The sequence below is a fragment of the Abramis brama genome (genome assembly GCF_963993115.1).
Source record: "Abramis brama genome assembly, chromosome: 12".
Taxonomy (NCBI): Eukaryota; Metazoa; Chordata; class Actinopteri; order Cypriniformes; family Leuciscidae; genus Abramis; species Abramis brama.
In genome coordinates, this window is record NC_139974.1 from 13,339,512 (window position 1) to 13,351,977 (window position 12,466).

The 12,466-nt window shown below is 41.6% G+C and overlaps 1 protein-coding gene across 1 annotated transcript in view; it reads right to left on the bottom strand.

Annotated features, from left to right (window-relative positions):
* LOC311093136 (fibrocystin-L-like) overlaps window positions 1-12,466 on the bottom strand; it is a gene marked incomplete at its 5' end in the record, with an annotated part of 68,731 nt that overhangs the window by 13,233 nt on the left and 43,032 nt on the right. The window contains 14 exons of the mRNA XM_084130287.1: window positions 92-221; window positions 393-547; window positions 637-725; window positions 875-1,061; window positions 1,194-1,353; window positions 1,952-2,103; window positions 2,484-2,675; window positions 2,863-3,892; window positions 4,010-4,146; window positions 4,244-4,485; window positions 4,829-4,958; window positions 6,613-6,822; window positions 6,912-7,068; window positions 7,220-7,376. Of these exons, the coding sequence (XP_083986413.1) occupies window positions 92-221; window positions 393-547; window positions 637-725; window positions 875-1,061; window positions 1,194-1,353; window positions 1,952-2,103; window positions 2,484-2,675; window positions 2,863-3,892; window positions 4,010-4,146; window positions 4,244-4,485; window positions 4,829-4,958; window positions 6,613-6,822; window positions 6,912-7,068; window positions 7,220-7,376 (3,128 nt within the window). The remainder of the gene's footprint in view (window positions 1-91; window positions 222-392; window positions 548-636; window positions 726-874; window positions 1,062-1,193; window positions 1,354-1,951; window positions 2,104-2,483; window positions 2,676-2,862; window positions 3,893-4,009; window positions 4,147-4,243; window positions 4,486-4,828; window positions 4,959-6,612; window positions 6,823-6,911; window positions 7,069-7,219; window positions 7,377-12,466) is intronic.

The window sequence follows — 12,466 nt, forward strand, 5'->3', positions numbered from 1 at the left end:
ACACTTAAGTTGGCAAACGATTGAGAAGAACGTATCTGATGCATATACAATCAATAATGAGATTTCTTTATTTTTATTCAGGTTGATTTACCTAGAACTTTGGACCCTTGGTTTGGTCCAGATGGTAATAGCCAGTCTGGTGTGGAATGGCTTCCTCTCAGTATAATCTGCAGCTGACCTCTGAAGGGTTCATCAGGCCACCCAGCAATCAGACGTCCACCCTGATTGAGTCAAATGAACATGTATTGTACAGATAGATTTAGTGTTTTTAGTATGGACAGAAGTAAGTGAAACTAGCACACAGGACAGGAAGAGTCTGGTTCTGATTTGGTGTAACAATCCTAAGATGTCTATAGCAGTAAGATGCCATTTGAATGTAGTTATGTGCTTACTTGAATGGAGATGTATGTGGCATTCAGAACAATGTTATTATATTGAGAAACACTGCTGTTGGAGGTGCCATTGTTTGTGTCTGGAATCTCCAGAACTCCAACTATTTTCAGCTTGTTCAGGGAGGGGACTACAACATCTACAACCATCCAAATGCCTTCGAGAAATAATGGGACATTTTTTAATGAAATAACATATTGATAAATAGCTTTTTCTTTGTCTTTGCTTGTGATTTGTCATGCTTACCAGCTGGAATGACCACATCAGAGCCTTCTTGTGGCACATTGAAGTTATTCTCTGAGCTTGACCGCCAGAATGATGTATTTGACCAGAGACTAAACCCAACATATGTTTTATTAGCAAGGTCAATCGATACAAAATATTAATAATAATAATAGGTATTATTATTATATAAGAGTGATTATTATTATTATTATCATTATATGAAAAAGTAAAAGTGCTTAGCATGTGTATACTAACATACACATAGATGAAGTTTGCAGGTCTGTGGACAGTTGTGGCTGGATTGACTACAGGAGCAGTTGGAGGGATAGGTTGAATACATTTGGGATAGTAACACTGATACACTCTGAAGTCCAACAATCTGTCTACAGCTGAGCGGTCCACACTGTTCCTCCTCCTCCGGCTAGTCACACGGTCTCTTCCAGACACTGTAGTCACAAAACTCAAAATCTTATGTTTTTTTGCATAGTACTGAACAGCTTTAAGCATGATACTGTATGTGCCCTCTTTAAATACAAAGAAAGCATAGATGTCCTGGGTGAAAAGACAAGTAGTTTTACCCATGTAATAGAGGCTTCTGGATGACTCGTTAAAGTACCAGTCCCCATTTACATTCACAGTGGGGTTCAGGGGCTGGGAGGAACCATTCCTGTCATCTATAATGCGGAAGCGGTCAGGTGTCTGAGTCAGGTTGTGATTCATGATTATATAATTTTCTGGCTGTAATGGAGAAAGAGAGAAAAAAATGACTTGCTAAATAACAACCTTAATTGGATGGAACAAAATTAAAAGCATAGTTTTATTGTCCAAGGGTTGTCATGCTAAAATTAATGTAAAATTTATTTATTGTGAAAAATGATTTACAAAAATCTGAATTGAATAAATTAATAGTGCTGGGTACTAGAAATGTAGATACAAATATTACAACAATAATTTATTAAAACAAGTTTAATACACATATACTATAAATGAGTCTTTATATATGAAAATATATAGCATCCTTTATATCATAATTAGGGCTCCTGGACAGCAAATAGTTAAACCCCTGATGTAAGTCGAAATAAACGTTCTGGGTTTCTTTTTTTTCTTCTTTTTTTTTACCCTTATGGAGTTTCACATAATAATTATTAACTATTCTGTGACAAGAGCTGCTTAAAGATTATATAAAGAAAATTGTCATTTTGTGTTCCACAGATACTTTAAATAACAGTAAATGGGTTTGCAACAATATAAGGGTGAATAAATGTTAACACAATTTTCAACTTTTCATTTGAAAGCATATTGAATTATTTAGTAACATGTAGTGTGCACACTTTACCTGAAAACCGTAGACCATTCCATTGTATGAGATGTTAGTGATTTGGGAAGCACCATCAAAGTACCAGTTATAGGTTTGGCCGGTGGGCAGCATTGCCATCCAGCCATATGTGTGGGTCACAAGTTTTTGAAGGAAAGGAAGCACGCATGTTCCTAAAGAGAGGCATGACAGTAAGACATGAGTTGTTGATTTTCCATGTAAACATGCACTAGAGTAGATGTGTTTGACCATTGCGCTCGCATCTTGCAGTGTGTCGTGCATGACATTCTAAAAATGCGGCACTCAAGCACTAATGAAGCTAATGCAGCTTTAGACCCAACATTTAATTCTACTGCCCTGGTTCATTTTGAAAAGCGTTAGGGGCAATTCACAAAGCGTTCTTTGTGAATTGCCCCTAAGATTAATCATAAACCAAAGTTCCCAGAACATACTGAAAACCAAAAAAGTACATTCAGAAAGAATTATCTAGAACATGCCTACATATGCTACAGATTTTTTTCATGGCTCAATCGTCCAGATTATTTCATCCTACCAAATGAGTTGGTAAGAGTCACATCTTTAGCTTGAAGTGAAGATGGTGAGGGATTGAAGACGATCAAGCGGTGGAAGATAATAGTGTTGTCACACACTGCAGCAGGGACGCCAACACTCCACTCTGTTCCCGGAAAGCAGTGTCTCGGGTCGAGCAGGTTATTCCTTGGTACCACCTTGTAGCTAACGTTCCCTTTGCAAAAATATATTCATTATTTAATTTTCTTTATGTTAATGTTACCAATGCTTTGTCAGTGTAAAGTTTGAGTTTTACCATGCCAATAAAGTTAAAACAATATCCATTAAGATATTGTTACACAGATAAAGTTTTTTTTAATTTATCATGAATATGTATACTGTAATATCTAATGTTTCTATACCTGTCAGGGACCCATCAGTATCTACAAGCGCCACCTCATGCTCCCATCTGAACCAGGCCTTGTTGGGTGATTGATAGTACTGGATCCCACTGAACCTCGCGCTCCAGCCTCCACAGCGGAACATGCAGGTTCCAACTATTTCTGCCACTCCGACAGCAGCACACGATGGACGGTCAAAGTTCACAAACTTTGTGTTGATGACACTCATACCATCATCCAGGGGCAGGACAACACCACGAGCGGTGCAGTAGTCGCTCCCCAGCCCCAGCTCATCCACATGACCCACCATAGTGCTGTTGACCACGGCCGCCCCTCCATTCAGTCCCCATCCGCTGACATACGGCTGGATGATCCTCTTGGCCTCCACTCCTGCCTTCTCATTATTGACCATTAGGAACTCGCTGAACTGAACCGCTCCTACGTTCACCCACTCAGCACCTTTCTCGTTGTTCCAGGAAGTGAAGCGACGGAAGACCGCTGGCGCTGGTGTAGAGGAGCTGCAGCTGCCAGTACGCATTGGGAAAAACTCTTGGAAGATCCACAAGCCAAACCAGCCCTGTGAATGCACCGTATTGTTGAAGAACTCTCCTAGTGGTACTCTCTTCTGACAGATGTTGGCGTCATACGAAGGGCCGTCGGGATTATCGTGCATGCGGTACCAGAAGCCGAAATGTGTTCCACCAGCCGCGGCATTGTGCCTAATGGTGTTATTAGGGTTGGTGACCCAGTATGCAGCTGGAGTTACATCATCATTTAGCAAACTGGTGCTCTGTTTTACAAATATCGCCAGGTTGTACTGCAGAATGTTGCCAGTCTCAATGCCATCCTCAATAAAGAAGGCTCCACCCATGATATTGTAGATGACATTACGCTCCACCAATAGGTTGTGGGTGTTGTGGATGGTGATGGCACGATTGTAGGACTGGTGAATGCCACATCCACGCACGTATGACTTAAACTTAACATCACCCATTAGATGCCAGTGGATTGGGTAGCGTCCCAGACGGAACGCCTGTCCAACATTGAAGAGCTGAACGAAGACAATGACAAACATAATGCCATGATTAGATTTAAAGGAAAAAAATTATTTAAAATTTCCACGAGTTTTGAAAAAAATTTTTTTAAATAACAGTAAATTAACATTTACCTCAACATATTCAATTCTGCCAATTGCCAGATTTTGGTTTGGTTGTGGTGCGTGGAACATGATGCAGCCACCAAACTGGTCACTTCCTACTTCTTCTCCAAACCTACCCTGGAAACAAGTCTGGGTGGCAAATTCCCCTGTAAGCAAAAGCATTCATAAAATTTGAAAATTGCCAATCACATGACTTTTAGCTGTCTGTCTTTCCATCCACAGCTAAGGAAATAACATCCAAACCTGTGTTGAATCCATCAGGGCAAGCTTCGATCTGATCGTTCCACTCCACGTTGTTGGATCCACGGACAACAATATTTCTGGTAAGAAGGCCCACCTCTGCTCTCGCTTCAAAAACTGTCCCATCAGGCAGTGTGACAGACACACCCAGATGAGTGTATCTCAGTGGTTCGGTCAGAGTGAGGGTTCTACCGTCAGCTGAAACTGAGGCAATTCTCATCAACTCATTCTCACGCTGACTGTGTCTGTGAATTCAGTCAAAACATATTTTTGATTATTAGCATTAGCACTGGCAACTTATTTTTTAGCATCATTATTAGCATATTTTATAGCATTTAGCATATTCAATTTGAGCAAGAAGAATTTAAACAGTACATTTATAATTTAGATTTTTACTCCTAAAACAAATCAAAGGATATCACCAAAAAAAGCATTTTTTTAAGTCAAAATTTATTCATTTGGGACCATTCTATTGAGACCAAATGCACCACTTTTCATTTCCTTGGCCCTTGTTCCTTCACTTATGTAGATGCAATTAAATCAACCTGAAACCGAGTTTCGCTGTAGGTTTGGGCGGTGCATCAATACCTATGCCCAGTGGAAGCGATGACAATTTCGTCGCCAGTCTTCCATGTGACGGCATCCATCAGTGTCAACGTGTTGGAGCCGTTTTGTGCAGTCTGAGAAAGGCGAGTCCACGGCATAGGGACAGGGATTCCTGGAGAAGTAGGATTGTAGTTAAGCCCTGAACAAAACCTCTCACTGCAGGGAACTGACTCCATTGTGACTCCATCTGCAACTTGTGTTTCTGACTTTGTGACCTTTTAGTTGCAAATTTTCCAGTACCTCTGAGGTCTCTGGTACTTTAGTCATGTTACAGACAAAAAAGGAATAATAATAATAATAAAAAAATATTGTTTAAGGTACATCTGTTCAATGTTTATGGTTATGCATTTTGCAGATTATTTAATATTTGCACTACCATTCAAAAGTTTCAAAACATTTTTTTTAGTGCATTCACTGGAAAACAGGCCATCAAATCTTGTTCGCACTTCTGCATATTAAAACTTCACAAAACATACATATATTTTTTATTTTATCTTCAGAGATATAAAAAAAAAAATCTGTAATGGCGCGCTGTCTGTTAAACGGCTCTCGGTGAACAAATACTCGAAACACGAATGCCACTTCAGATAGTACCCCAGCGCCGCATTGAGTTTTTGTCAAAATTCCTGTTTTGTCAAGTATCTTTGTCTTAAATGAGTTAAAAATTGTTAAATGAACGTAAAGAGACATGTGCGTCAAGAGCCTAATAAACCTGCTGCTGTCTGTCATTTATATTAATCAAAGAACAAAAGACAAAGACAAATCACTCACTGCTCTTGACTGAATAACTTTTGTAGCTTTAATTAAGGACTAATCTATATTAAATTTATAATGTATGCAGTGAAGACTGATATTTGACATTTTAAGCACTTTTAACAATGTTACATGGGTCAAAAACAACGAAAACAACTTTTTTTGTGCATTTTAGCAGGGCGGGTAAAAATCTGAACCAGCCCGACTGGGCCAGTAGAAAAAACCTTAGCGCTGAGCCCTGATATATTAAAGGCACAGCTAAATGTGACACTTATTACAATGTGTTTATGTGGAAATTGTTTCAAGTTCACTTAAAGTAGTTATTTTTAAATGTTAAAATTTATAATTTTCAGTTATACTTTAATGTTGAGAGGCTACAATTAATGGCTAAAATTGAGAAAAAAATCGCTTTAATAGAGACATCAATATCAGTACTGGTAGTAGTGATGCTGGCCTTCATTCGTAGTGCTTAGTAAAAAGATGCCTTAAACAAATATTTTAAATATACTGTCTTAATGTTGTAAATTATTTTGGAGATTTAATGCGATGTATTACAATATAAAAATATATTACAAACTTTAATGTTAGGTGCGATTGATCGTGATTAATTACAGAAAAATGTGCGATAAATTAGTAAAAAAAAATAATCAATTGACAGCAAATGGCATACACATGTATGCATGTATGTATGTATGTATGTATGTATGTATAGACCAACTCTAAATAAAGCTAAATTTTCAGCATCATTACTCCAGTCTTCAGTGTCACATGATTATTCAGAAATCATTTTAAAATGCTGATTTGTTGCTCAAGAAAAATTTATTATTATTAATTCTGAGAGAGTTGTGCTGCTTGATATTTTTGTGGAAACTGATGCAGTTTTCTTTGATGAATAGGAAGTTCAAAAGAACAGCCTTTATTTGAGATGCAAATCTTTTGTAACATTATAAATGCTTTTACTGTCCTTTTTGGTCAATTTAATGTTACCTAAATAGTGTTGTTTATTTTCATACCATGCAGATCCAACACCCCTTCTCTGACAGCCAGGGTCTTGGTGCCATAGACAGGAAGTTCTGTAGAACGCAGGTGTCCATGCAGTGTGATTATGGCCTTGTGCTGGAAGGGGGCTTGCTCTGTTCCGATCTGCAGCGCTCCACCATCTGTGATCAGAATATTCTCTGCCTGCAGCTCAATATCTGCCTCATCAAAAATCAGTCGCCCACCTAAATAGGAAAGAGACATTCACATTAACTGAGTGTAAGTGTACCAAGGCTTTGTTTAATAAAGGCAGCATTTGTCTAAATGAGCATACCCTGGATAAGGAGCATCTTAAGAACTGGGGTGCTGGTGTCCAGGAGGATGGTCTGGCCAGGAGTGATTACAGCAAACATGCCCTCCTCAGGGGGGGGGAGACCACCCCATGTAAAGGGAGACGACCATACGTCAATGTAGAAGAAGGTAGCATTAATCTGAGAGAGTGGACAGACATTATTATATTATTGATATTACAGACACATATATTATTATTGTTATTTAATAATATATATATTTGGAATAAATAAGTATTGTCACTGTGCTGTTTAAAAAGGTCAAATATATTTATGTCATGTTTGACGTTACCATTCTGGCAATTCCTCTGTTCCCCAGCTGGACTCGCACTTGAGTTTCTTGGGATCTGCGCTGAGAGTTGGTCACACAGATGATTTGCGATTCACTGGCTGACTGGACATCACAGACAGACCCTGCGATTGTGACGGTGACTTCACTGACATTTGAGCTAAAGGTGAGATGGGAAAGAGAAAAAACAGTTAAATTGCGAATGTAAAGAGTATTCTGTCATAATTTCTTCATCCTCAATAGGCTTTAGTAGATTTGAGATATAGTGTACAAATTGTATGGTCTACTTTTGTAATACTTATGGTAGTCAGCTGCAAATATGGCTTGACCCCAAAAAAAATTATAACAAAAGGTTTCTCAGTGGTTTACAGTAGTATCAGATGTACTTAAAAATATACTAAAAGTTTACCAAAGTTTGACTCCAAGAAAGGCCCCATTTTCAAAATGGCGGCCGTCAGGTCCTTAAAATGACCATTACTCCTTTGTATTCCTCCTAGACCAGGAATACTGGTGCCTGATACATGTTTGGGCCATGTAATATTCTAATTAGCATATTTGCATGATGGATAAGTGATTACAAGTACAATTATATATTAAAGCAATTGGTTACAAGCATATTTATGCAAAAAAAAGTACAATTTCCCTTAAGTAATTGCATATTTCTCCTTTCTCATATCGTTTTGCCTAGTGTTGGTGGTTTCTGTGGTTCATAACCATTCTTTTGATTCCAATAAAGAATAAATTCATTAGAACATGAGTGGTACTGTAAAAATAGTCAAAACGGGGCTGCCACGTGAAGGCGTGTGCTGATTGTCTGACCCTGTACAGAATCACGCCAATTCATTGGCTGATGGTGCGGGTGCCTCCTCAGCGGGGCTACGTCACTCAGTCTTATACAGTGAACGCACCATCTGCTCCTCAGATTTTCCACAATGAAGAAGAAGCTCCTTCAGCAGCAGGAGGAGCTTGGCAGCAAACGCAGCGTCTCGTTCCCTATTCAGAGAACATGGGTTACGCAAGTAACCCGAGATGTTCTCTTTCATAGGTTCACTCGACGCTGCGTATCGATGACGCAATGGGAACGATATACCACACACGCCAAGCTAAGCGCTGCCGGATCTGGCCCAACAAGGAACTTTCCTATATATATTTTTTTTTTCTGAGACAGCAGATCTCTCCTGATAGGAATCTGCCAAGGGGACCCCTCCACCAGGGAGCTCAGTTCCAAGAACCACGTCTAGGGTGGCCAGAATGGGGCTACCAGAAGGAGGCGGATTCCACACTCCCTCACTCTGCAAAGGACTGCAGGGATTAGCTTGACCAGAGGGAATGCATACAGTCTCAACTCCGGCCACGGATGAGCAAGGACATCTATCCCCAGAGGCGTCGAATGAGACAGAAAATCCAAGATGGCGGCGTGTGTAAAACGAGAGGCTCAGCGTCTCTCCAGCTTTTGCAAACTGTGTATTATATATTTAGTTATTTTTAGCTTAGTTATTCGTAACCACTTTGCATTAACCTCATATAGCCGTCACACACTCTTGGACATCAAACTTCGTTGCTCAAACATTGCAGTGGATACAGAAATATACCAACTGTTACCCCCAGAGCTATTCCGGTCCCTGGACTCGAGTGAGTCAGCCAGACCAACAGGAAGTGCACGTCGCCGGCGCTGTGAGCGTAAACAAAGAAGAGGTAAGCGGAGCGGCCTGCGGGCTAGGCTAAAGCTCAACCCTCATCGCCAAAGTCTACCTAGCATCTTCCTTGCTAACGTACGGTCTCTGGCAAATAAGGTAGACGAACTACGGCTCCGGATCACCCAGAAAAAGTTTATGGATTGCAATGTTATGGTCTTCACGGAAACTTGGCTCAATAACACCATCCCAGCCAGCACGATTGAGCTACAAGGGTGTAACATCTACAGAGCTGACAGAACAGTCGCAGATTCCGGTAAAAGCAAAGGTGGGGGTGTTTGCATTTATGTAAACAGAGCGTGGTGCACCGATGCTGTTATTACTAAATCCCACTGTTCGGCTGACATTGAATACCTGTTCATCAAGTGTAGACCGTTCTACCTGCCCCGTGAGTTTTCATCTATCATAATCACTGCAGTTTATGTACCCCCGGATGCCACTGCTAAACTAGCTATGAAAGAACTCTGTTCTGCTGTTAATAAGCTGCAGACAGTGCACCCAGAGGGTGTTTTTATCATTGCTGGTGATTTTAACCATGCCAACTTGAGGTCAGTACTCCCCAAATTGTATCAAAACGTTTCTTGTCCTACAAGAGGTGCTAATACTCTTGATAATGTTTATACAAACATCTCTGATGCCTACAAAGCTATCCCCCAGCCCCATGTTGGACAATCTGATCATTTATCTTTGCTCCTACTCCCCAAATATACCCCTGTCATCAAACGTGTGAAACCTACTGTGAAGACTCTAAAAGTATGGCTGGAGGAAGCCGACTCTCTACTACAGCAAGAGTTTCAGAACACAGACTGGAATATGTTTGCTCGTCAAGCTACTCTGGTCTCTCACACAGACATTAATATCTACACAAGTTCCGTTCTGCACTATATCAACAGGTGTGTTGACAAAGTATCCACCCAAAAAACTATTAAAGTATTCCCCAATCAGAAACCCTGGATGAATAAGGAAGTTCGACTCCTGCTAAAGGCATGTGATGCTGCCTTTAAAACTGGTGACAGGGATGCCTACAGTTTGTCCAGAGCCAATCTGAAAAGGGGTATCAAAGCAGCTAAACATAATCACAAACTGCTGATCGAGGACAAATTTAACAACAACGACCCTCGTCGTATGTGGAGAGGCATTCATGCTATCACTGATTACAAACCATCTAACAGCATCCACTCAACCAGCAAGTCTACCCTCCTAGATGATCTGAACGTCTTTTATGCTCGCTTTGATCTGGAAAACACAGAGTCTCCTATCAAAGCTGAACTCCCACCTGATCACCTGCCGCTCACACTTACCACCGGTGATGTGTGCTCTGCCCTGGGCAGGGTGAATGCACATAAAGCTGCCGGCCCTGATGGCATTCCAGGCCGAGTGCTTAGGGTTTGTGCAGTACAGCTGGCAGACGTTTTCACCAACATCTTTAACCTCTCTTTGGCCCAGGCCATCGTCCCGACCTGCTTCAAAACAACCACCATTGTGCAAGTTCCAAAACCTGGTGCTGGATTGGCCCTTAATGACTTTCGTCCCGTCGCCCTCACGCCAATCATCGCAAAGTGTTTTGAGAGGCTGGTTCTCTCCCATCTGAAAAAGTGCCTGCCCCCAACACTTGACCCATTTCAGTTCGCCTACAAATCCAACAGGTCAACTGAGGATGCCATTGCCTCAGCTCTCCATACTTCTTTGAGTCACTTGGAAAAAAGCAATACATATGTCAGAATGTTATTCATTGATTTTAGTTTTTCTTTTAATACTGTGATTCCATCCAAGTTAATCTCTAAGCTCACTGATCTTCACATCAGCCCTTCCCTTTGTAACTGGATCCTGGATTTTCTCACTAACAGACCACGATCTGTTAGGATCGACAACCATCACTCCTCCATCCTTGCCTTGAACACTGGCGTGCCACAGGGCTGTGCCTCTACTTCCTTAGGAAACTAAAGAAAGCCCGCCTGTCCCCCCTTATACTGCTGAACTTCTATCTATGTGTTATCCAAAGCATCCTAACAAACTGTATTACAGTGTGGTATGGCAACTGCACTGTTTCAGACCAGAATGCCCTCCAACGTGTGGTCAAAACGGCCCAAAACATCATTGGTACTAAACTGCCCTCGATCAAAGACATCTACCACGAGCGATGCCTACAAAGGGTAAGATGCATTATCAAAGACACTTCTCATCCCACTCATGGACTATTTACTCTTCTCCCATCTGGGAGACGATATAGGAGCTTTCGCTGTCACACGAGCAGATTCAGGAACAGTTTCTGCCCATCTGCGGTTAATATATTAAATGCTAAACTAAAATGAGTAACACTACATTCAACCCGGTTGTGGTCATTGGCCAGTTATACATACCCCAACCCCCAATTTTGTTAATATGCTTCGTTCTTTTTATGATTGTTATTTTATTATTATTATTCCTGTTTGCACTCCTGGTCAGATGCTAACTATGTTTCATTGGCTCTGTACTTGTATTTTGTCAATGACAATAAAGTGAATCTGAATCTGAATGAGACAGGGAAAACCACAGGGGGCACTGTGTCGAGCTCTGTGATGCAAAGAGGTCCACCTACACCGAACTTGCTCCAAATGTGAGCCACTGTTTGGCAGTGCAACATCCTTTCCCCCAACTTGAGCTTCTGTCTTGACAGAAAGTCCGCTGCAACGTTCAGGTCCCCTGGAACGTGAACTGCTCTCAGCGAAAGAAACCTGTCTTGAGCCCAAAGGAGGAGGCGGTGCGCATGCCTGTCGAAGATGTGCGACCGCGAGCCTCCCTAGCGATTTACATGGGACACCACTGCCATGTTGCCCGTCCTGACAATGACATGCAAGCCCATCAGGGCCGGGAGAAAATGACCCAGGGCCAGAGAGACGGCTTGCAACTTGAGGCAATTTATGTGCCACGACAGAAGCTCGCCCGTCCAAACACCGCACGCCAGTCTGCCCTCGAAGACCGCTCCCCAACCAGTCAAACTACACCCATCTTGACACCCTGAATTAAAAAGGGGTATACTTTCCACCTCCAAAGAGCGCAAAGGCAACTGCACGACACTCTCAGCAGGCGGAAGGCAGACCAAGAATGGCGGATGCCCCTGAGTTTCATCCACCACAGGAATGGTCTCATATGAAGGAGACCCAAGGGCAGCACAGGAGAGGCTGCTGCCATGAGCCCCAGAGACCTGCGACATATGCCCACCGCTACATGATGGCCGAGCGTGAAATAGGCCAAACACACACGGAAACTCGAGCAGGGGCCAGACGGGCCTGCATTGAGAATAGAATAGAATAGAATAGAATAGAATAGAATAGAATAGAATAGAATAGATGTCAGGTTTGGCATAGACGAAGCAGACAAAGCAAAGTTTTGCTTTAATTTGCAGAATGGATCGGTACAGCGAAACTGGTGAGTAAACAGTAAGTTGAATTTCAGATGATAGCTTAACTGAAGTGTAACCAAGTCTCTCTCTCTCTTTCTCTTGCAGATGATGATGAAGGAGTTCCTTAGAAGACGGAATGGTGACTGGCTGAGAAGATCGGGATCGAAGGTAGGT